Here is a 12,792-nt window from a genome sequence, read left to right as displayed (position 1 = left end):
ATCGAATGGAGGAAGATCGGACTCTTTGTTTATTTACTTTTCCAAAAATATAGTTAATGCAGAGCCTGAAAGTCAGCAGGTAAATGCCAAAGAGAAATCATAACGTTGCCGACGTATAGCAAACGCGTTCGAAATTGTCCACACCTCTCAACTGGAGCAGGTCCGATGCCATGGTCCAAGCAGGTAAATGCCAGCAGGTAAATGCCAAAGGGCCTCACACACGCAGGACAACTGCCAATGTGCTCTCATGGCGGCAGAACGCATGCCATTGTGATCTTACACAAGCAGGTCAAATGCCATTATGCGCTCACACAGGCAGTAAAAAGTCCATTGTGAGACGGATATATATATATATATATATATATATATATATATAAATCATTGATTTACATATACACAATATTATTTAAAAAACCGTTGCGAATTAAAGTTGGAATTTATTCTGACTTGTTAAGCCTCCACTGATTGTGAGGGCGTTTGTTGTATGAGAGAATGTATCTGGTGGGTGAAAATCTGTGATAATACCATACAAGGCTCTGTGGTCTAGTGGTATGATACTCGCCCTGTAAGCGAGAGGTTGCAGGTTCGAATCCAGCCAGAGACATTTTTTCATACAACTAAAAAATATGGAACTTTCGCCAATGAGCTATGCTCGACGCGATTATGAGATCATGTTCCGAATATGAGCACTGTTTCTATAATTTACAGTATGATTTATATATATATATATATATATATATATGACAATATAATATATATATTATATAATATATAAATGACAATGCTGTGGGTATCAGTGGCTGGATCTCAATAGAGATACAAAAAAAAGCGAAAAGCTAAATCAAAACGATAAAGTAAACAGCCAGAAAAGTTAGTAGAGCTTTCGGGCAACACTAGCCCTTCATCAGTGCAAGTGAAGGAATTTGGATAAAGTCATAGCATATGAGTTGGCAAGTACTGCCTGGGTGGACAGGAATAAAAGAAATATAACAATAGAAACAGCGCGTGTTGAATAGTGGGTGGAGACTGAATAAGAGTAGAAAAACAAAGAAGGTAGCTTGGTAGAGATATAAACAATTTTGGAATGGAAGTAAAAAAAGCTAAAATGGTGGTTAATATTGAAATTTAAATGTTGGTAGTCAATGGAATAATTTTACCGATCTGGGAGTATGTTCCTAATGTTAAGTCCAAAAGGTTTTGTGGTTTTAAGTAGTAATTCCCAGTGGTTTTCTTTGTCTTTGCGAGTTTTGTCGCTCCATTTGACATCGTGGTCTATTGCAATAACACTGAAATTTGCAATCGAGTGACCAGCTGAATTAAAATGTTCGGCTACAGGTTGATCAAGCTTTAATGTTTTGATAGCTGATCTATGTTGTGTCATTCTCATACGGAGAGTGTTTTTTGCTTTAATTGATTGTCTTATCCTAATGATGTTACCATATTGTATTTTTGCATAAACGACTTTACACTATAATCCATTAATTATTATGAATAGGGCCTATACAAAAAAAATTTAAAAACTCACGTGTCCAAATAGTCAAAATACAGGCCACGCCACCAATTAGCATAGTATAACATAGGCTCCACCTCCTCCCAAATTTGTCAACAACAAACATACAAAGTAAACAGGCTGGTATTTCTACAATGCCAGATATCCAAAACGCAATGTAATCATTAACTCCAAGCGTCGATGTACTAAGTGACAGCCCATAATAAACGCAAGCAACAACAAACCTGTAATTTAGACAACAATTAATGAATTTTGCCTTACCTGGTTGTACAGTAGTTTTAACACTTCAAAATTGGAGCTTGTGTGTAAACCTTATACACATAATATCGCATTAATGTTATAGGTTTAATGATAAGAACAGGCTACAGTACTGCAAAGTATAGTTTACTTACTCAGCCACAAGTGTGATTATTTAACAATAACAAATAAAATCACTGTTACTTACAAAACAGTTGGAAAAGTTTAAAAATCATTATTACCAGTTATACATCATTATAAGTGTCTTTTTTCTCATGTTTGGCGTCTTGAACAGGTCTAATATGGTACCACTCTCATCTTCAGCCTATAGAAAGTCATTTATATCTTTTAGTATAGGCCTATTACTACCACTTTTCGCAGATTAATGTTTGTTTTTCTATTTCGTTGTGCGACAGCCCAATTTATTTCAATACGGTCAAGATAAATAGAAATAATGAATATTATTATGAGAGATGCTAATAAAACCGTAAATAAGTTAAGAACGTTGTAATTATCATTAAATTGTAATATTCACATTCTACGGATTATATAAAGCACATAAAAATAAACTCATTAAGGGGTAGAAATGTTTTTTCAATGTTTCTCTCCTATGTGCCATAACTTTCATTAAAAATGATTTATTATCGTTGTACAAAATGTGGATAATTGTTTTATCTTGGTAAAAATCATATAAGCATATGTTATCTAGCAGTAGGTATGTTGAACCAATAATATAAATATCCAAATAGTCTTCATTAAGTCCATTTTCAATTTATTAAAACAAAAATTTCTTATGGAGGATAAATTTTCACAATCAAATAAGAATGTTTCACCTATGCTACACTGTATATGAATATACAGTATAATACCGTACATAATATACATGACACATAATAAGCGCATATGCATCATGTCATAGGATGGTGTACATCAACTTTTTACAATCGTATGTTAACGTACATGCATGTTTAAAAGATGTTAATTTCATTAAAATTTTAAAAATGATCATCTATAATTCGTCAAAGTGACGAATTAAATTCTAGTTATTATTATTATTAATAATGTATCGTATTATTAGTAATGTTCATATCAATCAAACTAAATGATTGATATCTATCTCACTAAATGATTGATATCTATCTCATTATAGTGTTAGGTCTACATTGTTGTTGCCCAATTCATTTTATATTGTACAGTTCCTACCTATTCTATATGTTTATTTCTTGTAATTTTGTATTTTTAGGTGTCAGTTCAATGGTATTGTAGTTACTGTAGTTGAATTGTTTTGACATGTTGACCTACGTCGACTTTTTATTGTAATTGTTATTTTCTATATCATGTTTTTTTTTTTTTTTTTTTTGTATATTTCTCTTGGATGCACCTTCCATTTGGTCGAGTGCCACTGTTGTAAAAGTGTAATCTCCAAATAAATTATTATTATTATTACATCAATATCTCTTATAATATAGTTTCGATTCTATATACTGTAGAGACGATAATTAGTGAATAAAATTCCATAAGCTAAAAAATTAGATTTAATATTAGCAGTTTACGTTTAATCTTTTGGTTTTTTTTAATGAATAGCTCTTTATTGACTGTGTAATAAATTTGTAGAATTAACTACTGAGCAACATAAAAAGATTTAATACATACAACGGTAAAATTGTGTTTATCGTATATCAAATCAGGCAATTTCTTCCCATTTACTTTTGCTGCTTTCTCTATCGCCCTCAACGCTTCGTCGATACGACCTTGGGTCATCAACCATCTTGCCGATTCAGGTATAAATCTAGAATTAAAGAATAACGAGAAAAATAAGAGAGTGCCAACCTGCGCCATTGGTGAAACGAGAAAACCGATCTACAATCGTGATGATTATTCGGTCGAAAAATGTGAATTTACGGAATTTACGAAATGCTTAAAATAGTCTAAAACGTACGTGCTTGAGATAAAACAGACAAATTTCTTGTTTCTGCTTTAAAATAAAATATTTATTGTACGAGTACTTTCGACCATAGGATATCATCAGGTACTGATAGAATACAGTATTGGTAAAAGACGAATACATATAGAAAAGGGGTACACTAGAAAACAAAGGAGTCTATTGGGTGTAACAATTAACAAGCAAATAACAAATTGACAAAAGCATTGACAAACAAAAGGTATTACATAATAATAACTCATGTCAATCAGATAGACAAGATATAACTCAATTCCTATATGATTTAAATGATACATTAAGTCCATTGAGTTTGAGAGTTGAGTGAAAGTTGAAAAATTATACGTTCTTCTAGTCGTCTACTGCTTGAGATAAATATATGCCGCAGTGTATTGAGCCGTAATGGTGTATGATTTCCAGTTGGGAATAAAAAGAGTAACTTCAGAAATTCACGTATCTATATTGCGCAGTGTTGACGTAATCTTTCTAACAAACAGATAAACAACCTCCGTCTTGACAAATGTTATAGTTATAAAATATGAATATACTTGGCATTGATTGGATTGGTTTAGTATTCGATGCGGGTATAAGATTGTTTTACCAAACAGTCGTGCCAGCTTCATGTTTATCGAATGTTAAAAATCCTTTTATGTATTTAGAGATCTCAATGATAAAGATAGCCAACTCTCAAGATTAGGCCTTAGGCGGATATTCCTGCCAAACCAATCCATGAAGCATTCATCAACCGCCGAGACTTTTCATTTCAAATATACTGTCTTTGAAAAGGATTTGAATTTAATCATGATGGTTATGGGATAGCTACCATTAGGTCGAGGGTAGACTTTCTTGAAACAAAATGTTTGCTATTTCATAATGTTTGGAAAATATCTATTCAAAACAAATTAATTAATTAATCAAAATTCTGGCGTTTGGATTGCACGTTTACAGTATTTAATATCATAAGCGATCGGAAAGCCTTATTAATGCGATAGGGTTGGTGAAATTCAGTCGAAAATACGCAAAATTTTTTCCAAAATACTTCAAGTTGAGGGCGCTATACTAATCCAAAATACGCGAGTCTTTCCAAAATACGTCGACTTGAGGGCGCTATTCATTTTCCAAAATACGCAAATTGTCCAAAATACGTCAATTTGGAACCGCTTGTAATTTTCCAAAAATACGTCAACTTAAGGGCGCTATAAATTATCCAAAATAGGTGAATTGTCCAAAATACGTCAAATTGAGGGCGCTATTCATTTTCCAAAACACGCGCTTTGTCCAAAATACGTCAACTTGAGGGCGCTAATTATTTGCTTAAATACACAATTTCTCCAATATAATTTTTGTGGCACTTGTTCCAAAATACTTCAACTTGAGGCTACTATTAATTTTCTAAATTAGGAAAATTATCCAACTTAAAACAAGTTTTGTAGTGCTATTAATTTTCTACAATAAGAAAGTTATCCGAAGGCACAGTTTTCCAAAATACGCGAATTTTCCAAAAAAATCTTCGAACCTTCAAAACGCGAGGCTGTTTTCAAAAATACTATAAAATTACATTTAGATCTCTCTCGCTTAACCTAACCATTTTGAACTTTAACTAACTGTTTTAACTATGGGTATTTGGCCGACGTTTTCGTGTAAAAAAATAATTACTTTACTTCTTCTAACCAATTATTGATATTATTTTAATTACAATACCATATACCTTTTTATTATTTTTATTACTATATAAACTAACTATTGTGTTAGAATTCAGATTAGGTAACTTGTATTAGACCATAAGTACATTAAATTGAAAGCGATGTTGGTCTGTCGAGCTATGGAAAAATATCAATTTTGTAGATCACCAAAATATATAACACACACCTATGACTATACTTGTACATGCTGTTTTTGTAGTCGGTTTATTCCTCATTTAAACTAGCTACGTCAGGCAATGCAATTGTACATCGTTCAGACATTATTAATGATTATAGGCACTGTGTCTATTGACTGATGTTGGCACATATTTGTTTTTATTCAGTAATAAATGATTACATTGAAAAATAATAATTGGCTACTCTATTACATTTTATTTACCAAAAAATCTGCCTTCCAATAATTTCATTTATAACTAAAATGTACTTGTTTGTTTTAAAGGCTCTCGTATTTTAGGAAAAAAATTTGCCGCCCTCAAGTTGACGTATTTTGGAAAATTACTAGCAGTCCCAAATTGACGTATTTTGGACAAATCTCGTATTTTGGAAAATGAATAGCGTCCTCAATTTGACGTATTTTGGACAATTCACGTATTTTAGATAATTTATAGCGCCCTCAAGTTGACGTATTTTGGAAAATTACAAGCAGTTCTAAATTGACGTATTTTGTATATCTTAGAGCATATAGAGTATATTTCATATGCAAATGACAATGAATAGAAGTAATTTTCCACTGATGAATAAATTAATGAAATCACAATTTTATTTCAAAATGTCATTATATAGATTTCACAGATAAAAAAAATCATAAAACATTAGTTTTACATCATTTTAAAGTATAAATTTAATATTAAGGATTACTTGTTTATTTTCATAGCTTTAGGCCTATTTCTCAATAAAATGATAAAATAAATTGTTTGAAGTAATAACTCCCTGGGAAATACTGTACAAAAAATGCTTTTCTACCAAGTAACAATCTGGAATAAGAAATGACTCTCTTGGGAATTCGGTAATAACATCGATTTTATACGTAATTATGTTATTTTCTATGGACGAGAGATTCCTAAATTATTAATTGAATCACATCGGTTTTTTAGTTAAAATAGGATTAGGCAAAGTAAAAAACGGATTTTATAAAAGTCTTTATTATGATAAAATAATAAATAATACACAAATTATTAATCATTCTATTGCTATCCTTCTTATATTAATATTAATTTGTATTCGTTTAAACTGTGTTTTCAATATATTTTAGAAGGCTACTACTTACGGATAAAGTATCAATAATAGTCCACCTGACAGGGAAGTCACCATTGCCAATGTTCTCCAGTTTGTAAAGAAGTAAGCAAACACAGCAAGCAGCATGTAGCCTGTTGCCCACATTATTGATGTGTAAATAGCAACGGCTTTTCTGTAACTTGGTCCTACCCATTCAGTACCTATGAAACAAAATTGTGCAAGCAAGAAAATATTTATTTTGAATGATTTAAAACTCGTGTACAATCCATTTCACAACATCTATACCCTTTAAGTGCAAGTAATAGACAAGTTCTATTTCCTCTGAAATATGGTGCAAGAAGCATTTTTGGGTAGAAGCTGGGATCCACTTGATTTAGGATATTTCGACCTCGCTGATTACGAATATGGCGGATCCCAAGCGGAATTCGGCCATCTAAGCCCTTAATTTGCATAATTAAAAATGGCGGCCATTTTTTATAATTACCCTATATCTCGAGAACCACTAGTCACAGATAATTAATTTTGGTCTCAAAATGTTTTAAATATATGTTTTTATATTCACTTTAATGACACACTTTCTCAAAAAATGGATGCAAGTCTTATTTCTGACATTTTGACCTTTGACCTTTATTTATCGTATCTCAGTAACCAATAATCGGAGAGACACGAAATAGGGCTCAAATTGTTCAGAAACTATACATTCATATTTATTATAATGAAATGTTTTTACAAAAAATGGCCGATTCTACAACTATTGACCTTTGAACTATTAGTCAAATATAATAATATAATAATAATATAACTTTGAAAATTGTGGTCTTATGAATTTTTTTTTCTTTTTAAATTGTTTAAAAAATGTGTGTTTCTATCCAGTCTAATGGCACATTTTGTACAAGAATGGCCGATAGTATGGTTATTGACCTTTACAGCATAGGCCTACTGTATACTAAATATAATATAATTGCATAACTATGAAATTATTTATACACAATAATAATTAGTAAAATTATAAAATTCACTGCCATCAAATATGATGTGTTATGATTTATATAGATTTAAAAAAAAATTTGAACACGCAAGTTACATTTGTTGAAATTTGAAATTTGAAATTACCTGCCATCAATATGATGGAGTATGATTATAGATTTTTAAAAATGTGAACATGTCAACTACATTTGGAAATTACCTGCTAACAATTTGATGGATTATGATTATAGATTTAAAAAAGAATTTGAACATGTAAGCTACATTTGAAAATTACCTGCCATCAATATGATGGATTATGATTATAGATTTAAAAAAGAATTTGAACACGTCAGCTACATTTGGAAATTTGGAAATTACCTGCCATCAATATGATGGATTATGATTGTATAGGTTTGAAAGAAAATGTGAACACGTAAGCTACATTTGGAATGAACATGTTAAGGGCATCAGTTTAAGATCATTCATCATGCAAAGGTTTCCGTCATCTTTGTTAGCGTTGTTACAGCAGCATAAAGCTGTACATGGTAGTTTTGACTTCTTGCACCTACATCTATATGGTTATGCATCGTGTCTTGCAGCCACAATAAATCATCTCTAACGAAGCAGTAGGAATAGCTTCATTTTTCAGAAGCACTGGTTGAAGTTTACCATTAGATAGCTCCCAACCAAAATCTGTTGGTGATGGCAAATGCTGGATTGGCGATACAGCTTTTTTCAATACGAGTGCTTGGAAGTGTGCTCTTTTTATATGCTGGTGCACTGCATCGCTTGTTGGAGGTAATGCCTCTGGTTTTTTTTGTTTTTTTAACATGGCATGCCTAACTTAAAACTGTCGATAAAGGACACCACTAGACAAAGATGAATCAAAACACAGAGACCAATTCGTCGAATTATAGAAAGTGGTGAAATACCGCTGCCAAATTGCTGGTCAAACTTTTTGGCATTACAAGATAATAAAGCAGATCTGGCACGATTTCTATCAGAGGAGTTGATTTGTCAAGCTCCTATAGACAAAGAAATTGTCACAGCTGGTGGATTTATGAAAGAATCAGTTGTTAAATCATCAAAAGTCTACACGAATACGTTGTCTCTGGTCGCAGATCATGAAAAATCGGACACGAGACTTGTCATGCTGCCAATGTCCGATACGACACAGTTGTAGTTGCTTCTAGGGATACAGGCGTACTAGTGATTCTAGTGTCTCACTACCAAAGCATGGTATCCAAATGGATGATGACAGAGACATCCAAAAAAAGAAAGTATCTATAATATAAAAGACATTTTTCAAGCCTTGCCCGGGGGTTATGCAAAAGCACTGATTCCATTCCACACTATTAGTGGAAGCAATACTACCTCATATCCAGGGAAGAGTTAAATTACATTAATACATACATACAGTAATTTAACTCTTCCCTGTTCATATCTAAGTGGTCACTCAAAGGCATCGGCATGGGAAGTATTAAAACAAAATTATGAACTAATTAAAGACCTGGGAGAAAACCTATCAGTGACCAAGTTATTATGAAATTGGAAGGATTCATTTGCTACGTTTACGGTGTTGGTCAAGTTAAAATTACCAATGAAGTTAGGCTTTAAAAAAAAACAAAAAAACCAGAGGCATTACCTCCAACAAGCGATGCAGTGCACCAACATATAAAAAGAGCACACTTCCAAGCACTCGTATGGAAAAAAGCTGTATCGCCAATCCAGCATTTGCCATCACCAACAGATTTTGGTTGGGAGCTATCTAATGGTAAACTTCAACCAGTGCTTCTGAAAAATGAAGCTATTCCTACTGCTTCGTTAGAGATGATTTATTGTGGATGCAAGACACGATGCATAACCAATAGATGTAGGTGCAAGAAGTCAAAACTACCATGTACAGCTTTATGCCGCTGTAAACAACGCTAAAGATGACGGAAACCTTTGCATGAATGATCTTAAACTGATGCCCTTAACATGTTCATTCCAAATGTAGCTTACGTGTTTACATTTTCTTTTAAATCTATACAATCATAATCCATCATTTTGATGGCAGGTAATTTTCAAATGTAGCTTACGTGTTCAAATTCTTTTTTAAATCTATAATCATAATCCATCATATTGATGGCAGGTACTATACAATCATAATCCATCATATTGATGGCAGGTAATTTCCAAATTTCCAAATGTAGCTTATGTGTTCAAATTCTTTTTTAAATCTATAATCATAATCCATCATATTGATGGCAGGTAATTTTCAAATGTAGCTTACGTGATCAAATTCTTTTTTAAATCTATAATCATAATCCATCATATTGATGGCAGGTAATTTCCAAATGTAGCTGACATGTTCACATTTAAAAAAATCTATAATCATACACCATCATATTGATGGCAGGTAATTTCAAATTTCAAATTTCAACAAATGTAACTTGCGTGTTCAATTTTTTTTTAAATCTATATAAATCATAACACATCATATTTGATGGCAGTGAATTTTATAATTTACTAATTATTATTGTGTATAAATAATTTCATAGTTATGCAATTATATTATATTTAGTATACAGTAGGCCTATGCTGTAGTTTAAAGGTCAATAACCATACTATCGGCCATTCTTGTACAAAATGTGCCATTAGACTGGATAGAAACACACATGTTTTAAACAATTTAAAAAGAAAAAAAATTCATAAGACCACAATTTTCAAAGTTATATTATTATTATATTATTATATTTGACTAATAGTTCAAAGGTCAATAGTTGTAGAATCGGCCATTTTTTGTAAAAACATTTCATTATAATAAATATGAATGTATAGTTTCTGAACAATTTGAGCCCTATTTCATGTCTCTCCGATTATTGGTTACTGAGATACGATAAATAAAGGTCAAAGGTCAAAATGTCAGAAATAAGACTTGCATCCATTTTTGGAGAAAATGTGTCATTAAAGTGAATATAAAAACATATATTTAAAACATTTTCAGACCAAAATTAATTATCTGTGACTAGTGGTTCTTGAGATATAGGGTAGATATAAAAAATGGCCGCCATTTTTAATTATGCAAATTAAGGGCTTAGATGGCCGAATTTCGCTTGGGATCCGCCATATTTGTAATCAGCGAGGTCGAAATATCCTAAATCAAGTGGATCCCAGCTTCTACCCAAAAATGCCTCTTGATTCGTTTTCTAGGCCGTTTTTTGAGAAATGGAACCTGTCTATAAACATTAGATCAACAACTTTGGTCGTCTATAAGCACGTTTTTCTCGTTAACCCTAATACCGTGTATTACTTATTAGTAGAGTAGAACTATATATTACTTATTTCTTTCTTTATTTAGTACCACACCATTATGACAGACATTATGCACATGTCTTTTTATTTATGCTCCCATGAGCTTTTTGTTCAGTTTATTGCAAGCAGTATACCCAGAGAATAGTGAGTTGACCACTCTTCCCTGGTATACCTATGCACACCGTTCAGTTTATTGCAGGAAGTATACCCAGAGAAGAGTGAATTGACCACTCTTCCATGGTATACCTATGCACACCGTTCAGTTTATTGCAGGCAGTATACCCAGAGAAGAGTGAATGGACCACTCTTACCTGGTATACCTATGCACACCGTTCAGTTTATTGCAGGCAGTATACCCAGAGAAGAGTGAATTGACCACTCTTCCCTGGTATACCTATGCACACCGTTCAGTTTATTGCAGGCAGTATACCCAGAGAAGAGTTAATTGACCACTCTTCCCTGGTATACCTATGCACACCGTTCAGTTTATTACAGGCAGTATACCCAGAGAAGAGTTGATTGACCACTCTTCCCTGGTATACCTATGCACACCGTTCAGTTTATTGCAGGCAGTATACCCAGAGAAGAGTGAATTGACCACTCTTCCCTGGTATACCTATGCACACCGTTCAGTTTATTGCAGGCAGTATACCCAGAGAAGAGTGAATTGACCACTCTTCCCTTGTATACCTATGCACACCGTTCAGTTTATTGCAGGCAGTATACCCAGAGAAGAGTGAATTGACCACTCTTCCCTGGTATACCTATGCACACCGTTCAGTTTATTGCAGGCAGTATACCCAGAGAAGAGTGAATTGACCACTCTTCCCTGGTATACCTATGCACACCGTTCAGTTTATTGCAGGCAGTATACCCAGAGAAGAGTTAATTGACCACTCTTCCCTGGTATACCTATGCACACCGTTCAGTTTATTGCAGGCAGTATACCCAGAGAAGAGTTGATTGACCACTCTTCCCTGGTATACCTATGCACACCGTTCAGTTTATTGCAGGCAGTATACCCAGAGAAGAGTGAATTGACCACTCTTCCCTTGTATACCTATGCACACCGTTCAGTTTATTGCAGGCAGTATACCCAGAGAAGAGTGAATTGACCACTCTTCCCTGGTATACCTATGCACACCGTTCAGTTTATTGCAGGCAGTATACCCAGAGAAGAGTGAATTGACCACTCTTCCCTGGTATACCTATGCACACCGTTCAGTTTATTGCAGGCAGTATACCCAGAGAAGAGTGAATTGACCACTCTTCCATGGTATACCTATGCACACTGGACAGGTTGTTTTGAATTTGTTCTTCTTGGTTTATAGGCTTGTACCAGGCATAGTACTCCATTTATCTAAGTCAACCTTACAATTACTGTATTTAGGGCTTAGTTTCTTCATTATGCCTATTTGTTATAATTTTCATTTTTGATTGTATACACCACAACAAGACGCTACGAGTGTTACACCATGGATAGTACACGGACTAATAATAAACCTTCACATGAATTTAACAACATTTCTAAACCGCCGATGATACACTGAAAATCAAGTAATTATTAATTTAATTCAAACGAGAAAACGAAAAAAAACTGTGATAATACGAAAAAGCCACTGTCATCGTAATGTGTGTCAATTATGTTCATATTGAAATAATGCCCAGAATGTGTATACACCATGCATAGATATAAATTAGATCATTCCTTAAAGATGTATTCTCGCTTTGATTAATTCCCAAAAAAAATAAAATAAAACAATTTCGAAAAAAGTGGGTCATTTTCAAGTATCATAATAGCCATTAACTTTCACCAAAAATTTGTCGAAAAAAACAATCATTTAACTGAAATACAGACGTTTTTTGTTCAAAGTGTTCGATCAAAACACATCTCATAATGCAAC

The 12,792-nt window shown here is 33.1% G+C and overlaps 1 protein-coding gene across 1 annotated transcript in view; it reads right to left on the bottom strand.

The window, feature by feature from the left end:
• The window catches only part of LOC140055144 (organic cation transporter protein-like), a 51,429-nt gene that overhangs the window by 25,281 nt on the left and 13,356 nt on the right, over positions 1-12,792 (bottom strand). The window contains exons 4-7 of the mRNA XM_072100370.1: positions 6,657-6,825; positions 3,401-3,536; positions 1,990-2,072; positions 1,526-1,734 (exon numbers count right to left, since the gene is read on the bottom strand). Coding sequence (XP_071956471.1) covers positions 1,526-1,734; positions 1,990-2,072; positions 3,401-3,536; positions 6,657-6,825 — 597 coding nt within the window. The remainder of the gene's footprint in view (positions 1-1,525; positions 1,735-1,989; positions 2,073-3,400; positions 3,537-6,656; positions 6,826-12,792) is intronic.

This window comes from Antedon mediterranea, chromosome 7, assembly GCF_964355755.1.
Source record: "Antedon mediterranea chromosome 7, ecAntMedi1.1, whole genome shotgun sequence".
Taxonomy (NCBI): Eukaryota; Metazoa; Echinodermata; class Crinoidea; order Comatulida; family Antedonidae; genus Antedon; species Antedon mediterranea.
Note: the sequence above shows the minus strand (reverse complement) of the source record. Positions and strands in the feature narration are given on the sequence as shown.